We start from the raw sequence: 24697 nt of genomic DNA, 5'->3' as shown, positions 1-24697 counted from the left end.
AAGTTTATATCGAGCCTATAGTCCTTTCATTATTCATTTGGCTGAGGAAATCTGATTTCAAGCTTTTTTTTTTCTTGGTTAATCCAGATACTGAGTTACATCATTTTTACTAGGAAAACTCTCAGTTCTAGGACTTTTTTGCAGAATTTATCTCTCATGCTAAACATGGTTCACATGCACACTAATGCCAGTACTATACACAGCCATCTTTCAATAAGAAGGATGAAGATAAAGATAGATAATATCCCCAAGATGACACAGCTTTGTGTAAGATGCTGCTCACAGCTAATTTCTCTCCAGTGGCACAACCACAGAGAGGGGCAAGGTTAACAAGGGAAATAGGGAGTTAGTTGCTGGAAAGAGCAAGCTTCCTAGGTCACCACTACATATTTCCCCAGGATATCAAATATAGTTCCTCATTTGCTATAACAAATAGCTCAGAGAAATTTCCCAAAACTCTGGGTTTGCCTGCTTGTTAGAACTGAGAATCTATTTTGTGCCATGGATAACCAATATTCAAGGTTATTGTCAGGCTATAGGAAAAATCATGGGCTCTAGACTCAGAACTGCCTGAGTTTTTGTCTTTGGAATAATGTCAGAAAGCCACTTCACCTCCCTCACATTTTCCTTTTGTGTAGAATGGCCCACATTAAGAATTCAAGACATATCAATCATCGTGTGCCATTTCAAATGAGAACTACAAAGACCAGTGGCATGGCTTTACTATGTTTAGATCATGCTAACACTTGAATAACATGGATAGTTAATCTCTAGTGGTTTGAAGGGTACCTATGAGTCAAGCCACTCAGTATTCTATCAGAAGGCAAATGCTGGGATGTTGTGGAAATATTTGCTATTATGAGCAAGGTATGGATTGAAAATTGCTATGAGCTCATTTATATATCAAAAACACTTATTGTATTTGCAAATTTATTTATTTGTAGTCTATTAGCATGTAAATATCATTTGTACCTCTGACTCAGCTCCATATAAGTTAGTACTTACGGAGGCAGTATATTTGAAGAGGATTTTAAGATTCTGTGCACTTTAAAGGTTAAGGATTGAATTGGAATGCTTTGTTCTCAACAGAGATAGCTTATTTGTCTCCATTCAGTCTAATTTTTCTGCATGAGAATTTTTCTTTCTTTTTGTGTGTTTCTCTTACTAAGAAGATTCCAGAAAGTCCAAGACTATTTTTTCCTGACGTTCCTAGAACAGCTCACTCACAACTTATAAATAGACATATTATCTTTCCATTATTCAAACTCTTTTCATCCTCTTTTTTTATAGATATGTGTGTGTATGTGTGCACACATACACACACACACACACACACACACACACTCACACACTTGGACAACAACAAAAAACCCTTGAGATTTGTTGTGTTACAAAATTAATGACCTCTTCTGGTCAACTTATATTTCCAGGGCTGCCATTAAATGTAAGATGAAAATCACTCCACTCAGTAAGTAAACAACGTTTGTCTATTACAGACCATAGTTCTTTATCAAGACTAATAATACAGTTTTACTTTTTACAGGAAATGGAAACTAAAACCTCGACAAATGGATGCAACTGTTCGGAATGGCTCTCAAATGGGCAGCACTGAAAATTGATCTGGTTCCTTCTCAATTGCATTATTCAGAGATGACATCAGCAGCAAGGTTGCAGCCAATGCTGGCATGTCGCCCTTCCCATACCATAAATAAAATCACATTCTGCAAATACACGGTCATCTCCAGGGCTGAAACTTGAACCTCAAAACCTAATTAAGCAACCTTTACTAACTTTATCAATAAGGCCTGATCCAGATTTCATATAAACACACGGAAACCAATGCTAATAAAGCAAGGCACACTATGTGCTTAGCAGTGTGCCATTCTAGAACAATGGTTTTCAATCTGTGGGTCTCGACCGTTTTGATCAGAAAACACGATCACAGGGGTGGCCTAAGACCATCATAAAACATAGATATTTACATTATGATTCATAAGAGAAGCAAAATTACAGTTATGAAGAAGCAATGAAAATAATTTTATGGTTGGGGTCACCACAACATGAGGAGCTCTACTAAAATGTGGCAGCATTAGAAAGGTTGAGAACCACTGGTCTAGAATAAAAGGTAGGCTGTTGATGGAGGTAATTCTTATACTATATATTCATGATTTTGTTTATTATCCCCTTAGCTAACTGAAACCGTAACCTGGACCTTATCGTCAATGCTATGCTCTTTGGACCTCTTTAGACAGCCCCGCTCCATCTCATCAATAGGAAAGACATCATGCATCTTTACCTGGGGGGTTATGTTCATTGAGAATCACAAGGGATGCTGGTGTAGGTCTTCTTTTCCTGATCTGTGAACAGCAAAGGCCCAGCTAATGTCAGTGTGAGAATCAGACACTGCCCCTAATTGGCTCTACAGCTTTCAAAGCTGCCCACCCTCTTCTTTCCCTAATATACATGAGCAAACATCTAGAAGGAACACAGTAAATGCTCACTATATATTTTAGCGAACAGGAAGCTATCAGAACTGCTAGACATTACTAACACTTTCTTTGAGCACAAAGCTACATTTCCAAAGACCAAAAAAAAAAAAAAGTTGTGTATAATCAAAAATGCAACTGAAATTAATATACTGTAAAATACAAAGATGGCTAACTTCCTTAAATGGCTGTGGCAACACCTCATGACATTGGCAATGATATCAGGGTCTCTTGCTCTCACTAAATGAGGCAAAATTGGAAGCCTCAAATTTCTACCATGGGTTGTAGTGTAATTGGCAGTGTCAGATTCTGGATTTCATTTAGTATGGTCAACTTTTTACTTTCTAATTTAATATTTAAACCAAATGGGCAGATCAACAAAAATTACAGATATTGTAAGGATGTATATTTTAATTCCTTAAGGTGGTGGATTACAAAGTATAAAAGAGAAAGAACACGAAAGGGAAAATATGTTAATAGATGCCAATGGAATGGGAGGGGATATGATTAAGTTATAGATAGATACATAGATAGATAGATAGATAGATAGAGAGAGAGAGAGAGAGAGTCTGTGTGTATATGTAAAATTGTAAATAAATATATTGAAGTTACTCAAAAGTGTAGAAGAAAAATATACACACTTAGTTTAAACTACAATTTGATGGATTCACTCCCTTTTGATAGGAGTTACAGAAAAATATTATGATTAGACTCTTCTTGCTTCTGATAGCCTAAATTTATTTATTCCATGTATTTGTTAAATTAAATTCTCAGTGTATTTGTCAATGCAATAAAGAATAAAGTGTATGAATGATATTCAAGATGAAAACATGTTCAGTTCAGGAAATAGACACTGTCAAGGTTATATTTATTTATCTGGCCTGAGTCTGGGTGGACCTACAGTGGAAGCATCCTATAAAGGAAGACTGACAGAGTCAATACTTTAAAACCTTGTATAAACTATTTGGAAGAGGATTCAGGGATCCTCTGGGTTTTAAGAAATTAATGAATTAAATTGGAGTTCTTATAGCTTTCTTTGCTTATTCCTGAAGTACACCACATTTGATTTTATTTGATTTTGTGCCACAGAACCCCTTTAAGTGGGTCCATTGCACCAGAGTCTAAGTGAATATGAACAGTTAGAAGCCAATATCAGATATAAAAGAACAATCTAAGAAAAATTAAAATAGTATGTTTTATATCCAATGTCCCATATATAATGGGCAAAGGACATAACAATATGGTTTGGGATACACAATAAAACCACATTAAAAGGACACCTATAATACTAAATTAGTCTGGGATTAAGTACTTTAATTTTTACATTTCTTTTTTGTTTTCTAAATAAGAAAAGAAAAGATTGCTAATTTTTGGTAAAGTTTACAAAGATTCTCTAAATGTTGAAACTGTTACTTTTGGAAGCAAAGGCCAGCACCAGACCAGAATGTCTAATAATACATTGATCTAATTTTCTATAAAATTAAGTGCTGCTAAACATTTTAGCCAATTGTTCCCCCAGTGCGCCCCAAACACGAGTGCAAAAGCAAACTCCTTTCTCATCCATCGTAAAAGTCACAAATTTAGGCGAATGTAGGAAGTACTTAGAAAAGCATCTTTCATCTAGTAGGAATGCATGCCCTTGCTGTACCGCACCCTCTCCACCTTACCTGCTCTGCTGCTTCTGGAGCAATCTGACTCTGGAATAAAGGCACAGCAAATTGTATCTTTTTGGGGCTGTTGGGCTCCATGCTAATGAGGAGGCCAAGACAGAGTGGTGAAGCACTCAAAAAGACACAGCTCAAATGCTATCCGGGGTGTCTCCCGAGGCACACTTCACCAAGCCACACAGTGCTTTGTAATAAATCTCTGTAATCCCAGCGTGAGCAAGTGAAGATGTCGAGGTCTGAGCAACTCCCTTCTTCAAAATCCAGTGATGCCTGGCTTGCCCGATTCACCACCAATCCTTTGGATCCTCTCAACACAACACGGAAAGGAAGACTAGGCTAATTGTGTCCCTGCTCACTAATACACATGCCAAGCTTTCACTCTGGAGCTAATTGAAATTGCAATGCTAGCCTTGAAGGACCTGCTGCCCTGGGATTTAAAAGAAAGGCTCTATCTACTGTACATTACTAACCGGCTGCTCGAAAGTGCATTGTAAGCTCTCTCTGAGCATTACAGGGATGGCTCATCCATTATTGATGAACATAAAGCAGGAAGTTTTTAGAGTGGGGGGGGGGAGCAGGGGCTGGGTATAGAATCATGTCATTTCTTTGTAGCCACTTACAAGTCAGAGACACCTTTGCTGTTACACGCTCAACCACCACATCGATGAATGGTTAGTGACAGTAAGCCACAACTAATAATATCAGCTATATTTGTGCTTCGAGATCTAGATAGGTTAGTTCTACCCCAGGGCTGAGGAGATCTTAGTTCAAGTTCCACTGTTAATAAGCTCTTTGGCCTCCAGCAAATCACAGCATCTGTCTGGGTCCCCGCACTTTCAACAGAGAACTGGGGGAGTAAGATTAGATGACCTTTAAGCGCCTATTCTGTTCTAACATTATAATTGCAGTTCATGGTTTTCATTTGAGTGGAAAGTATTGAGCAGCTAAATTTAGCAAAGAGCTTGGAAGTCACTGCTGTTTCAATGGCCTTTATTTTAGTTCCCGATCGAGCCAGTTACATCCTCTAACTTGGAAGAATCCAGAAATGAGTGGAAAACATGAGTGGGAAGCCAGTGATGCCTGACACTGTGGCTTGGTGTCAGTTATGGGGTTTATACAAAAAAAAAAAAAAAAGAAAAAAGAAAAAAGAAAAAGAAAAAGAAAAAGAAAATTTGAGGAAAAGCCTAAGAAGGCTCATCTTCAGACAGAGGATCAGTCACGTGGATGTGGTCACAGAAGCATGAGGCTCTGGCTTGATCTTTCAAGTAATCTCAAACAGGAGATGGTCACATCAACATAGCCTGCCTTCCTATACGTCAACGCTTGTTGAAGAAAGCCTGAAAATGAGCCTGCCTCCGTGGAAAAATGAACTTGAGTCCTTTACTTTTTGCATTTGAATGATGTTACTTGATGACTACTAGATTTTAGAGTACAGTTTGTAGACTCATTAAATGCATTTTAACACTGTCGGTCATTGGAGATATAGTCAAATGAAGTCCCATCAATTTCCAAGGTCCCTTTCTATAACAGAAACATATTTCAATGATTCAGTCATATAATGCTCTGTTGGATATATATAGACAGTAATGTGCATTATTCAACTTGTTTCCTATATACACTAGAGGGAAAAGCAAATGGAGATACTGATGGGAAAGTAATTCTAGGTGAGAGTAATGCTGACCAGCAAGAAATCCTGTAAAGGGCTTATCTCTGCAGAATAGAAAGGAAAATTACCATTTAAAATATTCTATGGCAAAAATTAAGGAAGACCCTAATAAGAAAACCTTCATAAATCAATACCATTGAAAAAGTTACTTCTCTGAATATTGGTCAAAATCCTACAAAATAGAAAAGCAGACAGTCTTTGAGTGAAAAATGAATCCAGAACTTTGCTCAACATGGCTATTAAGGACTTTCACTTGGTAGCAGCAAACTCACAAGTTGAACAACTTGGGCCACAAGAGCATGGTATTTTTTCCCTCTGAGATTTAGGTGAGTGAATACCTAAAAGGAGCTGCTCATAAGGCCAGCCTTTCTACAGCAGATATAAACTAGATTTTTACCAGATTCTTCAAAGAACTTAATGATACACATTTTAGCATGATTTACTACTAAGAATCTCTACCTTCCATGGGTGTTTTGTTCCCAATTCTACAAAGAAGGAGTTACAGAGACAAAGTTTGGAGCTGGGACGAAAGGATGGACCATCCAGAAACTGCCCCACCCAGGGGTCCATCCCATAATCAGCCACCAAACGCAGACACTATTGCATACGCCAGTAAGATTTTGCTGAAAGGACCCTGATATAGCTGTCTCTTGTGAGGCTATGCCAGTGCCAGGCAAACACAGAAGTGGATGCTCACAGTCAGCTATTGGATGGAACACAGAGTCCCCAATGGAGGAGCTAGAGAAAGTACCCAAGGAGCTGAAAGGGTTTGCAACCCTATAGGTAGAACAACAATATGAACTAACAAGTACCCCCAGATCTTATGTCTCTAGCTGCATATGTAGCAGAAGATGGCCTAGTCAGTCATCATTGGGAAGAGAGGCCTCTTGGTCTTGCAAACCAAGAGGCCTCTTTATATGCTTTAGGTCTTTATATGCTCCAGTACAGGGGAACACCAGGGCCAAGAAGTGGGAGTGGGTGGGCAGGGGAGCAGGGAGGGGAGGGTATAGGGGACTTTGTGGATAGCATTTGAAATGTAAATGAAGTAAATACCTAATAAAAAATTGGAAAAAAAGCTTAAAGAAAAGAAACTCTACCTATTGGAAAACTTAATGCCATTAAGAGGAAGAGAAGATAAAGTGAAATTCTATGTGTATATTGTATGATGAAGAGCAGAAAGTATGTATGCATGGCCATATAGTATGTACAGATTGGGGGGCATACACATGTGCATGTGAATATGTGTATATACGTGCACACATGCATATGAAATCCAGGAGTGGCATTAGGTGTCATTCTAAATAATGGTCCACTTTATATATTGAGGCAGGCTTCCACTTGATCATGGTGATTGAGCTAGTCTAACTAGCCATCCTGCTCCAGGGATCCCCATCTTTGCATTCCACACTCTGAGAGTGCAGGCCCACCATCTCACCCACAAGACTTTTACATAGGGGATAGGGATCTGAAATATAGAACTCAAGATTGCTCAGTAAGTGCCTTATGTGAGGAGCCATTTCCCCCTTTTAGTCGTTTGAACAGAGATAGTATCATAAAAAAACTTCCTGAACCTTTTAAGATTGTTGTTTTTCATCAGTCCAACCAACCTTAGCATACCCATGGGCTCATCTTAGAGGCACTGCTTTTAGGAAAATGTTATAGATTTGTTGCTACCCAAACAGGAATTGTCAGAGCATGGGCACAGGGGTCAAAGCATCTCTTCTGTCAACATGGAACACTCAGTATACCTCCACTTAGCACAATGGCTACCTTTATCTCTATTAATTATTTAACATTTTCAAAACCTATTCACACAGCATTCCAATGCACTTTCTGCCAGGCTTTTTGTTCCAGCATTAGAAGAGAGATTGTTTTAAAAAGTCCCATTCAAAATCCTTTTAAAGCTAAATGGTTGGGCCTAGAGACTTGAATATGCAGGTATGAGAACTTAGAATTGTGTTTTTGGCACAAATAAGTTAGCTCACAATCATCTGTAACTCCAGTTCCTAGGGATCTGATGGCTCTTCTAGCCTCTGAGAGTACTGCAAGCATATGGTGCAGAGATATATTTTGTAGAAATTATTAATTCCAATCCTGAGTTTCTACCCTGCCTTGACCAGTTTTTTTTTTTTTTCTAGTTCTGGGAAAAAGACACTCAACTTTTATTATTTAAAAATAATCATTAAACAGCACAAGAGGTGAGCAGATATCTACCCACTATGCTATTAGAATGTACTTCCTTATCAATAATCCTGAGTGATTGCATACTATGTTTAATCTCGGCTGCTCTTAACTCCAGTGGCCAGCCCTTAAGGCCATATTTTTATGACTCACCTAACCTATAGCAGCATCTCCTCTTTCACCTTCTTTTCCCTCTCCCTCATGGTTCTCCTCCAACCCCCAAGTCCAGGAATTCTAAGCCTTGTCTATGTCTCTTCTGCCCAATCATTGGCTGTCGGCATCTTTATTTGCCAATCAGAAATAACTTGGGGGCAACATCAATAGTGTTACTTGGGTCTCCTCTCTCCTCCCTGGGGCAACCAGCTCTTGGTGGCCTCACTTAGCATTACAAAACACAGCAAAAGACCAACCCTCAACAGATATACATGCAGTAAAAATATCCATACATATAAAATAAAAATAAATAAGTCTGTAAAGCTAAATTCTTAGTCTATGAGTCATATACATGTAACTAAATTTAAAGTAATTGGGAAAAATCAATTTTGACATTTACTGAGTACTAAAGTATATGCACAAACCAGTCTTCTGTAATAATAATAATAATAATAATAATAATAATAATAATAATAATAGATAAAGGTATCCCTGGTATGGTAAATACTATACTAAATGCTATTCCTATATTAATTTATTTTATACTGATACTGGCCATTGCAGTTTATCCTATTGCCATATGCTTTTCATTTCAAAGTGAGAAAACTGTGAAAGAAAGTGTTTAGAGGATTTGTTTAAGCTCTTCCATTTAATGAATGGCAGATACATTTCAAATCCAGGCACTTTTTCCAAGGCCTAGATTTTTATCCCAAAACTGTCATTGTCACTATCTAATGCAACAGCATTTGGAACAATACACGGCATGTGAGTTAAGAGAAGAAAATGGCATGTGTGCAGGATATTGGTCACCATGAAGATCTAGAGAGTTGGCCATTGTGCCCTAATTGACTAGTAGGCAAAACTTTTTTCTTTCTCTTTTAAAATAAGAACAGATTTTATAAGTAGAGATATGAAAAAAAATCTAATGTAATGGAAATCCTACAGTGTCTTTTCAAAGTACTACTGTGAGTATAGACAACAAAGAGAAAATGAAACATGGGCCTTGCTCATTTTACTCCATGCTGTTATCCTACACTGCTTCTCATGGTTCCTTAAGATTCTCATATAGGTTACATCAGTGGTGGTCTTTATGTGCCTTCTCCTATGGGCCTGAGAAGACTTCCTATCCTGCCTTCTGTATTTGTATACTATAGATTCATCATCCAATTCTACCCACTCAGAATGGGGTGCTCAGAATCACAAAATGAAATGAATCACTCAGTGACTGTCTCTCCTGGTATTTAGTTGTGTATAGTTTTATGTTACTGTACTTTTTCCTCTACTTACATCCTACTGCTAAAGACAACAGAATCAAGATATCAATTTCCTCATTACATTACCAGTTAAGCTCCACCTTCATTATATGTTAGTGAATATAAAACATATGAATAAAATTAATTTTCAGTCCATCTTTTAATTACCATATTTTATCATTTTTATATTTAATTGCTTTTATAATTTTTAACTGGTAATTTTTTAAATTAAGTTAAGCTCCACCTTCATTATATATAAGTGAATATAAAACATGAATAAAATTAATTTTCAGTCCATCTTTTAATTACCATATTTTATCAGCTTTATATTTAATTGACACTTAAACATATTTAAATTTTATTACCTTTTCTTTTTTTAAGATTTGTTAATTATTATATCTAAGTACACTGTAGCTGTCTTCAGACGCACCAGAAGAGGGTGTCAGATCTCATTACGGATGGTTATGAGCCACCATGTGGTTACTGGGATTTGAACTCAGGTTAAGAGCAGTCGGTGCTGAACCATCTCTCCAGCCCCTTATTACCTTTTCAAAGAGAGAACAACAACCATAATTTATCCTTTGTTACTATTTTCTAGTCATGGATATTAGGACTCATGTACTATCATATACAAACCAATTTTCTAGCCACACATATTAAGATTCATGTAATGTCATATATACAAAGTTGACTCTGAAACTGTTATTATTTCTTGCTCCCCTGACTGCTCTCCAATTACCACAAATAAGTAGCCACTATGGGCAGCCTTTTGTCACTTGATATATAATAAATGCTTTACTTGTGGAAAGAAGAAAAGGGAAGACATTGGAGAGAAGGGGAGAAAAGAATTGGTGAGGGAGAAGGGAAAAGAAAAAGGATACTTAGTTTAGTCTTTAAAGTTGTTCCTATACTTTCTTATAATTTCCTCTACTCTTGATAATTTCTTACATGTATATAATGAAGGATTATCATACACAGACCCTTGCTTCTCCCCAATTTCCTCCATAGCCTCCTAAGACATTTCCCTCCTCAAATTCATGTCTTCCTCTTCATTGTATGTGCAACTATCATCATAAAAACTACAATAATAATTGGAAGTCATTAAAGAGAGAATTATATTGTCTTTTGGCTCCTTATTTATTTAAAAACAACAACAAAAAAAAGATTTGTTTTAGCTCACACTTTCAGAGGGTTTTTTAATCCATCATGGCCAAAAAGAAATGGAAAAACAGTTTAGATCATGATGGTTGTAGGTGTTCGTGGCAGAAGCTTTACACACCATGTTGGAACAGGAATCAGAGATGAAGCCAGGAAATTGACAGGGATAATAGACCCACAGGATCTGCTCCAGTGGCACAATTTCTTTTGCTGGTTCTCATCATCACCTAAGATTTCAGAACCTCAAATTAGCTTCACCCTCTAGAAACGAAGCATTCAAAGCAAGGGTATAGACATAGAGAACATTTGGATTCAGACCATAACATTTCATTGCTAGACCCGAACTCTGACTTGACTAGCCACCATATCTTAGCACTTCCACAATGTCGAAAATTCCCAAGTTCCAACTCTCATTTGAGACTCAAGGCAAATATAAGTACCTATAAAATAAAAAGGAAAGTTGTGTATTTTACATATACAATGCAACAGTAGACACATTAGTTCCATTCCACAGGGGAGAAATGGAAGCGCAAAAACAAAGACTAGAAACGAAGTAAGATCAAACTTGTACAATACAAACATTAAATCCAGTAGCTCTAGGACCAATATTTTGGAGGACATGGTAACATCATCTGAGTTTTAACAAATTTGGAGACCTCACCCTACTGGTCTTACTCTTTTCAGACAACATAGAGTCTCTCTTGAGATGTGCCCATTTAGTACTTTTTTTTTTTCTGGCAGTTTACATTTTCCAGTATCTCTATCATCCAGGGGTTTCTCTCTGACATGTCACCATCTGTCATGGCTTTATATTTTACTTTAATCAGGAGAACCACACAGGGAATCCATTTCTGCTGCACCTTACCTGGCTTCCCAGGCTGCTCTTTGGAATCTTTGTGTTAGACTCTATGACTCCATGACTCTTGGGTTGCTTCACGTGCATGCAAAGTGGGTGTCTCATGAACAATAAAAACTATTGCTACCAGCTCAGTCAGTAGATGGGGTCTTGTAAACCACTGCTATAGCAACTTCTAAGTACCTGTGTAGTTAAACATGGAAAACTACCTCCTTGAGGTAGTCTCCTCAAAGGCCAGTCTTTTAGATGAACTTGAAGCTTTGAAACCTTTAGCCTGCAGTGGGTGACAGCTTCTCAATTCCTGAAATTCCATCAAAGCCTTTTTTTTTTTTATTATTGTTGCAATGAAAATAACTTGTCTAGTAACAGTCTCTATGACAACTGTGGTCCTTTGGCCACAGTGCTGAACCCACCTGTGCTCATTTTCCACATAAACAGCAATATTTATCGAATTTCTGCTCCACTTTCACTCCTGATTCTCACTGAGATTCTGGCCCAAAGCAGCTAGCTATAGCAATTCCACAGCCTGAGAATTTAGCCATCTTAAATCTTCTTAATCTTCATCAGTCCATTCCTTCTTAGTGCTAGCTCAGTCACAATTTTAGGATATGCACAGTGCATAAACAAATTATTTGACAAACTCTAGCCTGAATGGTCTTTTAAGATCTACTCCAAGACAAGTTTCCCCATTTGAAAGATCATTAGTCTGTCATCAATTGTTTTCATTTCTGTCAGCATTGTCTTCTTTTGAACTCCATCAGAATCAGACATTCAACTCTGTTCACAGCCTTCTCAGGATTCTCTAGCCTGCGAACCCAAGCTCTCTTAGATTTCTTCCGCAAGTAAGAGCTACATTGTTTGGTTTGATCAGAGCAATGTCCCCCACCTCTATGGCACTAATATTTTACATCAGTTCCTTTTGTATTGCTATGACCATGATACCAAATAGAAATAACTTAAAAGAGAAAAAAAACTATTTTTAGCTCATGGTTTTCAGGGTTCAATCTATCACAGCAAGAAAGGCCTGACAGTGAGGCTCAGGTCATGGCATTGGGTGCATGTTACAGACTGCATGTGTATTCTTGTCACAGCAGACCAGCAAGCTTGTTGTTTCTTTCTAAATAGCCATGTTTAAGATTACATGCATCTATAACCCTAAGTATGTAAATTCAACTCTGATGTCATTCATGTGATTCATGAGATGAGCACTATATTTATACCGCATATATGTTTACCTTTTAGAGAAATTCTTTTTTGTTAGGCCATCTCTGTATAAAGTAGAGAATTGTTTCTGTGCCCTCATTGGTGTAGAAAGGTCTACTTGGTTAATAAAAAGATAACTTGTTTTCTATCTTTATAACTCAGAAAATTGTCAACTTTCAATAGATACAAACATCCATCACTTTGTCTTTTTTAATAGTAACTTTTTATTTTTAAGATTTTAATGACATCATTTTCTCCTCCCTTTCCTTCCAATCTCTCCCATGCAGCTTCCTTTGCTCTATCTCAAATTTGTGACCTTTCTTTTATTGGCAATTATATATGTGTATATATATACACATACACACACATATACATATATACATATATACCTAAATATGACTTGCCCAGTCCATATGCTACTTGCATGCATTTTAGAGTTATCTTTATAAAGAGTTCTTATGCCTTACTCAGTTCATTTATATGCACATTTGCCTTATATAGTGTTTGGCCTCCCATTTGTAACTTTACTTAAACACATGAATACTTTTATAATCACAAAACCAAATCAAGAGTCAAGACTCTGGAAAAGCCACAGGTTGGGGCTAGAAGGGAGATAAGAAAAGGTAGGACCAGATAACTGTCTCGAATGCATGATATACATCTATAAAATTGTTAAAGAAATAACTTCATTAATTAAAAAAAGGAACATTGTTAGCAATGAAGGGATATTAATTAATCCAAAAAAGGAAATATTAAATACATTTGAAAATTCTGAAATTAATGTCAAATGACATGGCTTACAATATTTGGTTTCATGTTGTAATTCAGAAATCTCTGGCTCTGAGTAGACTCTGAAATTGGAGCTCTGCTGGAATATCTGTCTGCAATTCTGTGCAGAGCCTAGGCTTCTTCACATCCACACATGATCTTAAGTAATGGAGCATTAAGAAGTAGAATAATTTCCTGATTAGCATGAGTCACTTCTAGCAAAAGCAGCTGCCTTCTTCGTAAGAACATGAAACCTGTATAGGATGTCTGAAGACGTTAGCCTGTTTCTCATCTACTTGGTTTGTCATGATTCTGGTCCGGGCAATAAGTAACAAGTGCTTCCTGATTTATCTCCCAGCCATGTCTTGTCAGGATCCCTAGTGTCATCTCAGAGTTTCTGCTTCAAGATATTTTAAAATATTCATCCCTTTTTTATGGTTTTCCAATCACCCAGTTTTAAGACATGTAAATTAACATATGACTCATTGTCCTCTTATGTAATGTATGCATGAGGTACTTGGAAGCAAGACGGTCTCTCAGTGTAGAAAGACTGTGAAACTTCTGACAGGCCAGAATGTGCTGAGCCTTATTTTCCAAGAATGAGTCATGAGGTAAAAGTGATGATAGGTGTGGGTACTTAAGAAAACGTGATAAGAACATCAACTGACATTCTTCCCTGGTACTTTGGAGAAAATGAAAATAAAATGTTATTTTTTTAGGTGCTTCACAAACCATGTGCCCCTCAGCCACTACTGAACTTTACTTTGAATAACCAAAGGCCTTTCACAATGCTACAGTCTTTAGTCATCAGTTCTTTCTTTGGAGAATCCTTCCACCCCTCTCATGCAAAGCAACAGCCACCTCTTCTTTTGGGTCTGTGCTCAGCGTCTCCTTCTCCTATACTGTCATCTTGGAATTCTCCAAGTAGTTTGTTGTCTTCTAAGCTTTCACAGGAGTGTGCTTATACATGTTTTGGTTTTTGTTTTTCCTAGTTGAAAAGTAATTTGGGGGCAGGAGCAATCACTTAGGCAGCAAAGCATTTACCTCACAAGCATAAAAGCCTGAGTCTGGATGCCCAGAAAGCACAGAAAAGGCTGTGCCCAGTGGCACACACGTGTGATCCGAGTGTTGGTGATATGGGTGACAAATGAAGATGGACCCTTGGAAATCAATGGTAAGATAGTCTAGCATATTTGGCAAAGTTCCAGACCACTGAGTGATCCAGTCTCAAACTAAAGATAGAATAAAAACCAAGGTGATTGGCCTCTCATCTCTTCATGAGTATGCATACATGTACACACAGGTACCCACACACATGTGTGCACCCACATATATGAACATATACACTTAAAACTAATTATTAATATTTACTGTTATTGATGGATATACATGGATGTTTACAGCCAATCCCAAGAAAGCGAGATGCTAAGCATATCCTTGTACTGATTACTCATCTGTCATGACAAAGTCACCTCTTTCTACATAGTCACTATTGTTTCAATAGGATGCTTTGTCTTGGATTCAGTCTGCCCACCAAAATGTACCATTTCATAAGCTTTGTAGTAATAACGCATGGCTAGTAAACTCTCTAAGCCTGTGCATTTCTAAAATTATTTTCGTCCCTCTACATGAGTTAGTTTGATTGGATGAAATACTATAAGTTTCAGAATTTTTTTTAACTTTGATAATTCTCTACTGCTAAATAAAATCTAGGGCTACTAATTTCATTTCAGAGAAAGCTGTCATGAAAAGTCTGGTCTTTTCTCTTGAGAAACATTCAGTGTATTTTCCCTTAACATTCTCAAATTACACTAGGGTGTGTATGGACGTGGGTGGCAGTTTTCTATTCAATCTTCTAAAACACTTTGGATTTTCCCAATATTTTAGTGACTCATTTCATCCTGGATTTTTTTTCAGTAACCTTGTGGTTTGAGATTGCTATTTATACTTATGACTGAGCATGCTCCTCAAGCAATATCATTAGAATAGATCTCATCAGATAGATTCTACTCTTTTACTAAGTGAATATACATTTTTGAAAATAGAGGCTGTCCTTGGGTATTTAGGAGGAGGATCAAGTTGAGGAAACTTTTCACACAAATAACTTTATTTAGGGTCTGGATCCCAGGCCCTCCGGCTTGTATGACAGCTATTAAATCAACCCCATTTCAAAGCTGTCCAACCTTGTCCTGAAGACAGGGAGGAGCAATGCTTCTCCATTTGAGTTCCCTCTTTGCTGTTCGATGACAGCTCATGCTTCACTTCCTGTCTCTCTAGACCCTGCCCACACATGAGGGACTCTCCAAGGGAAGGAATCTCCCGTGTATATTAAACAGTCCTTTAGGGTTTATCCTGGGCAACCCCTGCTGCTGCCAAATGTTCCTGAACTAGGTATCAAGTGAGGTCCAGAGAGCTGCAGCGAGGGTCTTCCTCTCTGTCTTCATCATTATGAGCTGTTGTTCTTCACTGCTTCCTTTGAGAAATGCAGGTTTGACAAAATAGCAATTTCTCCTATAATTCTCTTTTCTAACTCCTCCAAAAAATATGATTCTATCTACAACTTACCTTCCATTGTTATACATCAAAAATTTTGATTTGCTGAGCTCTTTCTTATTAAATATAATTTATATACATATGCCATATATATGCACACAAACATACACACACACATACACACACACACACACACACACACGCACACATACACACACACACACATCTTTCAGACAATGTATTCCTTTCTCTTGGGAAGTCCCTCGTGTGGGCAGGGTCTGGAGAAACAGGAAGTAGAGCCTAAGAGCCTGAGCTGTCTTAGAACAACAAGGAGGGTACAAAAAGGGGAAACCACTGATCCCTGTCTTTGGGACAAGTGTGGACATTGTGTGTGCACATGCATGCATGCGTGCGTGTGTGTGCAGTACTAAAATATTTTTATCATTGTAATTCATCTCAACAGGTTTTGGAAGTCCAACAGGACAGACAGAAGGCTAGCATTATCTTGTTCTTAATTTTCACAAATTTATATCAGTGTACATGTCCTCCGTAAGAACACAATAGTTTTATAACTCCCCATTGTCCGACTCAGCAAATGGAGAGAGTGGCAATAGAAACACACACACACACACACACACACACACACACACACACACACACACACACACACANACACACACACACACACACACACACACACACACACACACACACACACACACACACACAAATCATAAAGAAGGAAATAAGGAAGAGATAGGTTTTACTTTCCTGTCAGTGGAAAACATCAATGGAAACATTTTAGGAGAGGGACAGATGTTAAGAATTTAGAACGAATGATGAATGCGGCAGCTGAAGATCTTTTTGGATGACATGAAGGTTGATCCTGATGCCTCGCTGAACCTCAGCTCTCTTCCTTGCGGGAAGGAATGTCTCATGTAAAATTATCAGGATTTTTTTTTTCATCTTAATTACATGATCTGAATGAAAAATTGGAAATCAATCGAGTCTCCTGGTGCCTCCAGAAAGAGGCCACGCATGGTTTGCACTTGTCCTGAAACGGGTGTGGCTGGGCCTTGGTGAACTTTGAAAACAACTGTCCTTTATATTCCTTCTCTGCAATTTATGAGTAGCTCTGTGTGTACATTTTGTCCTGTAATCCTTAGTTCCTTCTTTCTTTCAACCACAATTCCCCTGTGACTTACTTTATTGCTATGTCTACAAATCTCTGATAAGGTACTAAATGATAATAAAAGGGTCGCCAGAAAAAAACTCCGGGTAAATGTTTCCTGTTAGTTATATACAGATTTATACAGATTTTTAGGGCAATATTAATCTTTTAATTTTCAAAAGTCTTTATTGTTTATAAGGAGAAAAGTTAACACCCCCCCAATCATGTAGTTGAATAAATTTGCCATTACAAACTAATTTTCATTTAGATTTTTGGGGCCTCAAATGATGGCTTCTAATTATGACCCTATAAATCAAAAATATAATAAATTTACTACCAAGAAACCCAAAGCCTTTAAAAGATAAAAATCAGACTAGTTAAATAATATACTGCATAATCAAATTGGTTTAGAAAGACAGACACACTGCTCAAATCATTCTTAAATTACAGTTCCTTGAGTAACAGTCTGTTCCATCCTGTCTGTTATTAGGTCTATAGAAAATTATGCCTATTTTTAAAATCTATATTTAACCTAAACTGTGGTTTTTTTCCTCCCAGTAGACACTAAAATGATACGTTCTTATTCTTTACATTTATGTATATTAAAATATTTCCATATACTTTTGTCGGGCCACCTCAGTCTTAAATTGGAACCAGAAAGTGCTATGGCAAGACTATCATGATCCAGCTATAACATAGGTGAGGCTCCTACCCCCCCATGGCACCCATGGCCAGAGTGGATAGCTGATCTCACTTGCTAGGTGAGGGTCCCTCCTCCATTCCAGTTCTATGCATATTCCTTCCCAAACTGAGCATTCAGTAGTAGAGACTGTGTTTCCACTATCGGAGAGGAGTAATTTTCCATCAATGGCAGCTGAACAGCTGTATCCAACCCCTACACCCCGTGTGCAGGCTCCAAAGGAGCTCTTGGGACTAGCTAAGATAATAAAAATCTTAATGGGCATATAGAATTCCATAGTACTAAGTTGCATAGTACTAAAGTTTGAGTTTTCCAGAACAATTCTTGGTGAGTTAGAGTGTAAATTGCAAGAGAGAGGTCCTTTTGCTTTGGATCCAAGTAGCTTAAAAGTAAAAGTAAAATTGATCAGTAGAATAAATAAAAATAGGTCTCCGAGTGTGTATGTGTGTGTGTGTGTGTGTGTGTGTGTGTGTGAGAGAGAGAGAGAGAGAGAGAGAGAGAGACACTTATATGCCAGTATTTCTCCAAGTAAGAATTCTAGATTTAAGGGAAGTTTCTAACAAAAGTTTTCTGAGTGTTGAATTCACATGTAATTTAAGAAACAAACCTAATCATTTCAATACTAATATGGAATGATAATTAAGGTTATAGATTACTGAAATTCTTTACTGCTAGTGGGAGCTAAAATGTTACTATTACTTGAGGAAGCTATAAGACAACACCTGAATAACATCTATATATCCATCTCTACTATCAGGTATGTTTGCCCCACCCCACCCTCACAAGGAATTTAGCATTTCTCATCACAGCACGGAATTAGAAACAGGACAAATGTTTATCAGCAATAAACTTATGTAACAACTGTAAAGGAATATTTACGAGCAAGGGGGGAAAAAAGCATGGTTTATTACTAAATACCAAAACAAGAAGAATACATATTGCCTTAGTTAGTGTTCAGTTGATATGAGGATATTTCGTGACCAAGGCAACTCTTACAAAAGAAAGCATTTAATTGAGGGTGTGTTTATAGTTTCAGAGGGTTAGTCAATGAACATTATGGCAGACAAGCATGACACTGGAACAGTAGCTCAGAGCTTTATATCCTGATCCATAGGCAGCAGGCAGAGAGAAAGAAATTGGACCTCATGTGGACTTTTGAAACCTCGAAGTTCATTCCCAGTGACACACCTTGTCCAACGAGGTTAAACCCACTCCAACAAGGCCACACCTCCTGATCCTTCCCAAACAGTCCACTAATTGGTGACAAAACATTTAAATATACGAGTCAGTGGAGGCCATTCTCACTCAAACCAACACATCTTGTATGATTTATTCATAAGAAACTAAAAAGCAGGCAAAGTTGATTGTAATAAGAGCACTAACTACTGTTGCCTATGGTCCTTGGGCCAGTTCAAGTTACCATAAAGAGTTCTGAAGTTCTTGATCAGAATCTATGCTGGTTCTGACCTCATGGGCATCATTCACTCACTGTTCTCCCTGCCAAGTTCATATTTGGACAGTGTATACAGGGAATGCTCCATCCCCAAGACAGAAAGTGTTTTGCTTAAAATAAAATTTAACTTGATGAATTTCATTGAGAACTAACTCTGGAACGATTAATATTCATCAATTCTCTGTATGGACAGTGGGATGAATGTATTATGATTTAATAGATCAAAGGGACTTGCGATCATGGTGAGGTGGTTGAGAGCAGGGCTATTGCTCCATCTCCTTGATGAAACCCAGATGGCTCCATGCGTTGAGAGCTTGCTGGATGGGAGTTCACAGAGCTGGAAAGCATGCCTGTGCCACTTATCCCAATTCAGAGAGCCGAGAGAAGCCTTTTCTACCCCTGCTTCTTTTCCCCTCACTATTTTAAGGTTTAACAATATGAACAGCTGGCATCGTGGGCTTCAGAAATAATTACAGAGTATGTGAATAAATATAAAATTATGTAATATTTCACATGGAAATTTCAAAAATAATATACTTCAACTCTATAGCTCACAATTCCAATTTACTTGTGGTGTTTAACATAGATTTAAATTGATATTTTACATGATAAATACTATATGATTGACTTAATTCAAGTGAATGGTAATCAAAATTAGCAAAAGAAACTGTAATGCAAAGAAAATAAGGAAAACCAAAAAAAAATTCATAAACACAAAACATGCACAGACTAGACAAGGCAAATCCACTACAACATATGAGGGGTGCTAAGGCGAGCATGCTAGAACTAGAGATCATTATTTTATTCTTTGTATGTGTGTGTGTTTGTNTGTGTGTGCTCACATGTGTGTATGTGTGCCTGTGTTTTTGTATGTGTATGTGTCTTTGTGTGTCTCTATGTATATCTGTGTCTATTTTGTGTATATGTATGCCTGTGTTTGTATGTATGTATGTATGTATGTATGTATGTATGTATGTATGTATATATGTATGTATACAGGCTTATGTGTGCCTGTGTGTTTGTGTGCATATGTGTCTCTCTGCTCATATTATATGTCTATGCTTATGTGTGTCTGTGTGTGTTTTGTGAGTGAATTCACTGTGTATGTGACTGTATGTAGGTGCATGGGTCTGTGTGCCCATTTGTTCATTGAGGTCAGAGGATATTAGGTTTTCTGCTCTATACCTCTCTACATTATTCCTTTGAGACAGAATCCATTACTGTACTGGAGCTGTGCTGATGGCCAGCAAGCCACAGGAATCTTCTTGTCTCTGCTTCACACAATGGTAGGGTTACAGATACATGCCAGCTACATGTGGGCATCTTATGTGGGTGCTGGATCAGATCTGGGGTCCCCATGCTTCCATCTGACCTACCAAGACAAGTTTCTAAGCCCCACCGTATTCTTAATTCTCAGAAAGTTAGTTGTTTATGAACATCTCATGTTCCCACTCAGTTTTCTGTTAACTAATGACCTAGTGAGTAAATGTCATATTAACATGGTCATGGTTCAGAAAGATCATAAGGGCTTTGAGTGAATTGGCTGGATAGATGTACTTTGGTCCTTTTGATTTATTATACATTGCTTAGAAAACACTTTAAACTAGGAAGCCTTGAAAGTAAATAGAACTGCTTTTGTTGGTAGTGATGTTATTGAACAATCACTTTTCTAACATATTAGATTGACAACTATAAAAGGGAAGGGGTAAGGACATTTAAACATGCATGTGACATTATGTGGCAGAAGGGAAATTTTATTTGTGCGGGACTCCTTTAAGTCATTTCTCTGGGACCTTACATGTCTGGTTGTAATAATATAATAACACTATAATATAATATAAAATATAATATAATATAAAATAATATAAAGAACACTTCAGAGAAAGGCACAGCTGATAGAAACATGGTTCTTGTCAAGGGAGTTTTTAGATATCAAGTTTCCATCACATTGAAAGGTAACAGCTGGAACTCTGTGGGATGGTTTATCTCACTTTTGGCATTTCCTGTGAGTCATACTTCATACCTTTTCATCAATGAATATTTTATAAACACAACCTCAATAACATCTGCATTGTTTGTGTTGTTGTGTAAATGGAGTGATAAGCTACCAAAGGGCTCATAAAGTTGACGGTCGACCTAAGCTGAGGTTGGCTTCCTGTAAGCACCCTTCCCATGATGGCCTGGATTCAAAGTTGAGAACTGACCAGTAACCATCCTAGCACTTTAGACTCATGCCTCTAACTCTTTAGAAATGGTGAGAAGAGGCACAGCCCTGGGGAAAATACATATGTGTGTGTACAGATGGGTTTATAGACATAGACAAAAAGATCTCACAGAAGGAGTCCACACGCAGGCAAGCTGCACTAAACTGATGACTAGTGGAGAAGCCAAAAGAACCTGGCTCCCCATCCTGGATCTATGACTTTGTTTACATCTCTGAGAATATAACATAACAGAGAATTCTCTTGGCATTTGAGAAATGGGAAATGTTTGAAATCAAAAATAAATCTTGTCAATTGTGATGTTTCTGATATCTCTCAACTCTTGATTAGAAGATAGAGGTTTCCTGCCTTTCTTAGTGACTCCTTAAGGTTTAAATAAAAATGTCCATGTTCAGAGGTCAAATGAGCTGCCTAACCATTTGTTAATGTAGTCATGTCCCAGCATCATAGCATTTGATGTGGCGTCTGACTTTGTTGTAGTTTCCCTGGAAAGCTGAACCCACAGTGTTGCTGAAACGTCCTGCTGGGGTGGAGGTTACATATGGGCATTGAGTATAGTGTACGGATTTCAGCTCTAGGTGGTATAAGCCACAGGACTGACCTTGGATGGTGACATTTGAAAACAAGTGAAAGGACTTTCATGGAGAAGCCATTTCCTCACTATAGATACCAGTTCTGAAAAGAAAATGCCCAGTGTACGCTTTAAGTCCAGTTTGTACCATATTCTTACTATGGTAGAGAAAGAGAGCAGATATTGCCCCCTACAGAAGCACACAGGAAACCGTCTTGAAGATTAGCTATCTCCTCATTAGAAAGGTCCAAACTTCTAATGCCTCTTACGTTTATTTATTCTGTGTGACCGACCCTTCCTGTGGATTATTCTTCAAATGACATCCAATTAAAAATAATGATAAAATTATGGGCTGCAGATATAGTTCTTGCTTAGCATTCACTGAGGTCTGTGTTCTGTCTCTAACACTGGATAAAGACAGGTATAGCAGTACTGTTACATAGTGAGGTTGAGGTCAGCCTGGGCAGCATAGGACACACATCTTCAAACAAACACTTAAAAAATTCAAGTAAATAAATAAAACAGATTTCTGTTTCAAATGAATAAAATCAAAAATAGATTTTATACATATTACAACTTTGTGTAAGACAGTCATTCTTCTAAGCATATTTGAAAATGCTCCAGGTAGGAGCAAAAATAGTTTAAGTGAATCTGCAAAGAAGTTACATAAATAGATAGCTTTACCTTGCAGGGACAGATTTCCTGTGGATCTGTTCCCCCCCCCCCGACCCCCATGGCATTTAGAAGAGCAGGAGAGTTTTGTTTGTTTCAATTATTATCAATGATTAGTTATTCTTCTGAGACATACCAAGGAAGCTAAAGGGTTTCTGTTGATGCAACAGCTCACAGCTTCAGATGGCTTGCTGGAGAGCAGAAGCAAATAAGTGGAGAGGCAAAGGTGGTGAAGACAAAGAACTTCATTATGTTGAGCTTGCTGGTGGGGAAACAGCAGGATTCTCCTCTGAAAAGGCCATCCTGGCTGAGAGGATGGTTTAAATAGGAGATGAGCGATCAGGGACAATGGATGCCTCCTCACAGGTGGAGACTGTGGCCAGATTTCCATTGATGAGTCATATGATGATGATAGTAAACTTTGCAAATCACAAAGCAAGGATGTTTATTTCTTCATGCTATACTTGTCACTGATTGATTCACCACCAAGACAATTTCTGACCCTTTTATACAATGGCTACACTAGGGGTGACAGCTGACCCAAAGCCTTCTGGCTGATCTCCACACTTTGAGAAATGGAAGCATAAGACCCTCCTAACTGTGATGGAAGGCAACCTTCTCAAGAGATTAACCAGGACATCAGCATCAGAGCAGATCTTAGGGTTCAGGAACAGGGATGTCAGACGCTCTGTTTGCAGTAATATGAACTATCTTTTTCTAAAGGGCTGTTGTTTGGAGTGTGCACTGAGTGCCAGTCATGCTCCAGGCTTAGGGAATAGAGAAAGGATCGGAGGCAGATGAATCAGAAAGAGGTGGCTCAAGCCCCAAACACCACCACTAACACACACACACACACACACACACACACACACACACACACACACCCCGAGGTGGGTTTAGTTGTACAAACAGGAGGCTTTGAGGACTTGGGAATCAGAAACATCAGAAATGTGGAAACCATTCTCTTTGCTGCCCTCAATGTAGTGTTTTTAAAATGTGGGCTCTCTGAGCCCTAAAGTTCTGATTTTAACACCATATGAGGTTCACTTCAAAGTCAGCTGAACAATTTCTGCAGCAACAGAAATAGACCTCAGAGTATAAACACTATGTTATCCAGAAAGAAAACAAAGATGACAGGCTACGTGTTTTAAAATAAACTCGCTTACTGTGGTTTTTTAATTCTCAATTATAACCTTGAACTTTATGAGTATTGATTTCCTAGGATAAGGAAACCTATAAGTGCTGCCTTTCCTAACTATTCTTCTATTCACTTTAAGTAAGGTCATTAACTCCCCTTCTCCCTCCCTCCCTCCTTCTGTCTACTTCTTTCTCTTCCCCCTCTTCCCCCTCTGCCTATATCCCTCCTCTCTCCCTCTCCTTCCTCCTCCCTCTTTCTCCTCTCTTTACCCACTCTACGCACGCACGTGCACGCGCGCGCGCACACACAAACACACACACACACACACACACACACAGAACCTTTATTTGTTTGACTAAATTTTTGACAAACAAAAAGTTTAAGCTAGACATGTTCTGGGTATTTATAAAAAAAAGCAACAATGATACTTTGCTTTCCCTAAAGAGGACAAAAAGCTTTGTGACATACTTCAGACACTGAAGCAAAGTGTTGCTGACAGCACGGTAAGAGAGGAACACAAATGTGATGTTTCTTATTTGCTTAAGGTCATATTTTAACTGAGTCCTAGGCCAGAGGTTCAGTTCAGGGTGTTGTGAACAACGAGTTAGACCAGGCCACCCAACTCAGAAAGCAACAGAGATAAAAGGCAAGAACGGAATTTAACCAACAGGTACATAGTGGGAAGACGAGAAAGAACACACTCAGAGTGTATCTTCAAGAATAGGCTCTGAACTTGGGTTTAAACAGAGAAAGAAATAGGCAGGGTATGCTGAGCATGCAAAAATACAAAGCAAATGTGTCTGGTTTTGGTGGCTGATTATGGGATGGATCACCGGGTGGGGTAGTCTCTGGATAGTCCATCCTTTCGTCTTAGCTCCAAACTTTG

At 38.1% G+C, this 24697-nt stretch overlaps 1 protein-coding gene across 2 annotated transcripts in view; it reads right to left on the bottom strand.

Moving 5' to 3' along the window:
• The window catches only part of Ppp1r1c (protein phosphatase 1 regulatory inhibitor subunit 1C), a 111052-nt gene extending 106424 nt beyond the window's left edge, over positions 1-4628 (bottom strand). The window contains exons 1-2 of one of the 2 annotated variants that reach the window (XM_021194186.1): positions 4154-4628; positions 2297-2357 (exon numbers count right to left, since the gene is read on the bottom strand). In XM_021194186.1, the coding sequence (XP_021049845.1) occupies positions 2297-2357; positions 4154-4234 (142 nt within the window). In that variant the 5' untranslated portion in view covers positions 4235-4628. The remainder of the gene's footprint in view (positions 1-2296; positions 2358-4153) is intronic. The other variant, XM_021194185.2, reaches the window with a different exon arrangement.
• Between the last annotated feature and the right edge of the window lie 20069 nt (positions 4629-24697).

Source organism: Mus pahari, chromosome 3 (assembly GCF_900095145.1).
Source record: "Mus pahari chromosome 3, PAHARI_EIJ_v1.1, whole genome shotgun sequence".
Classification (NCBI taxonomy): Eukaryota; Metazoa; Chordata; class Mammalia; order Rodentia; family Muridae; genus Mus; species Mus pahari.
The sequence above is the reverse complement of the archived record's forward strand: the minus strand, read 5'-3'. Positions and strand labels throughout refer to the sequence as shown.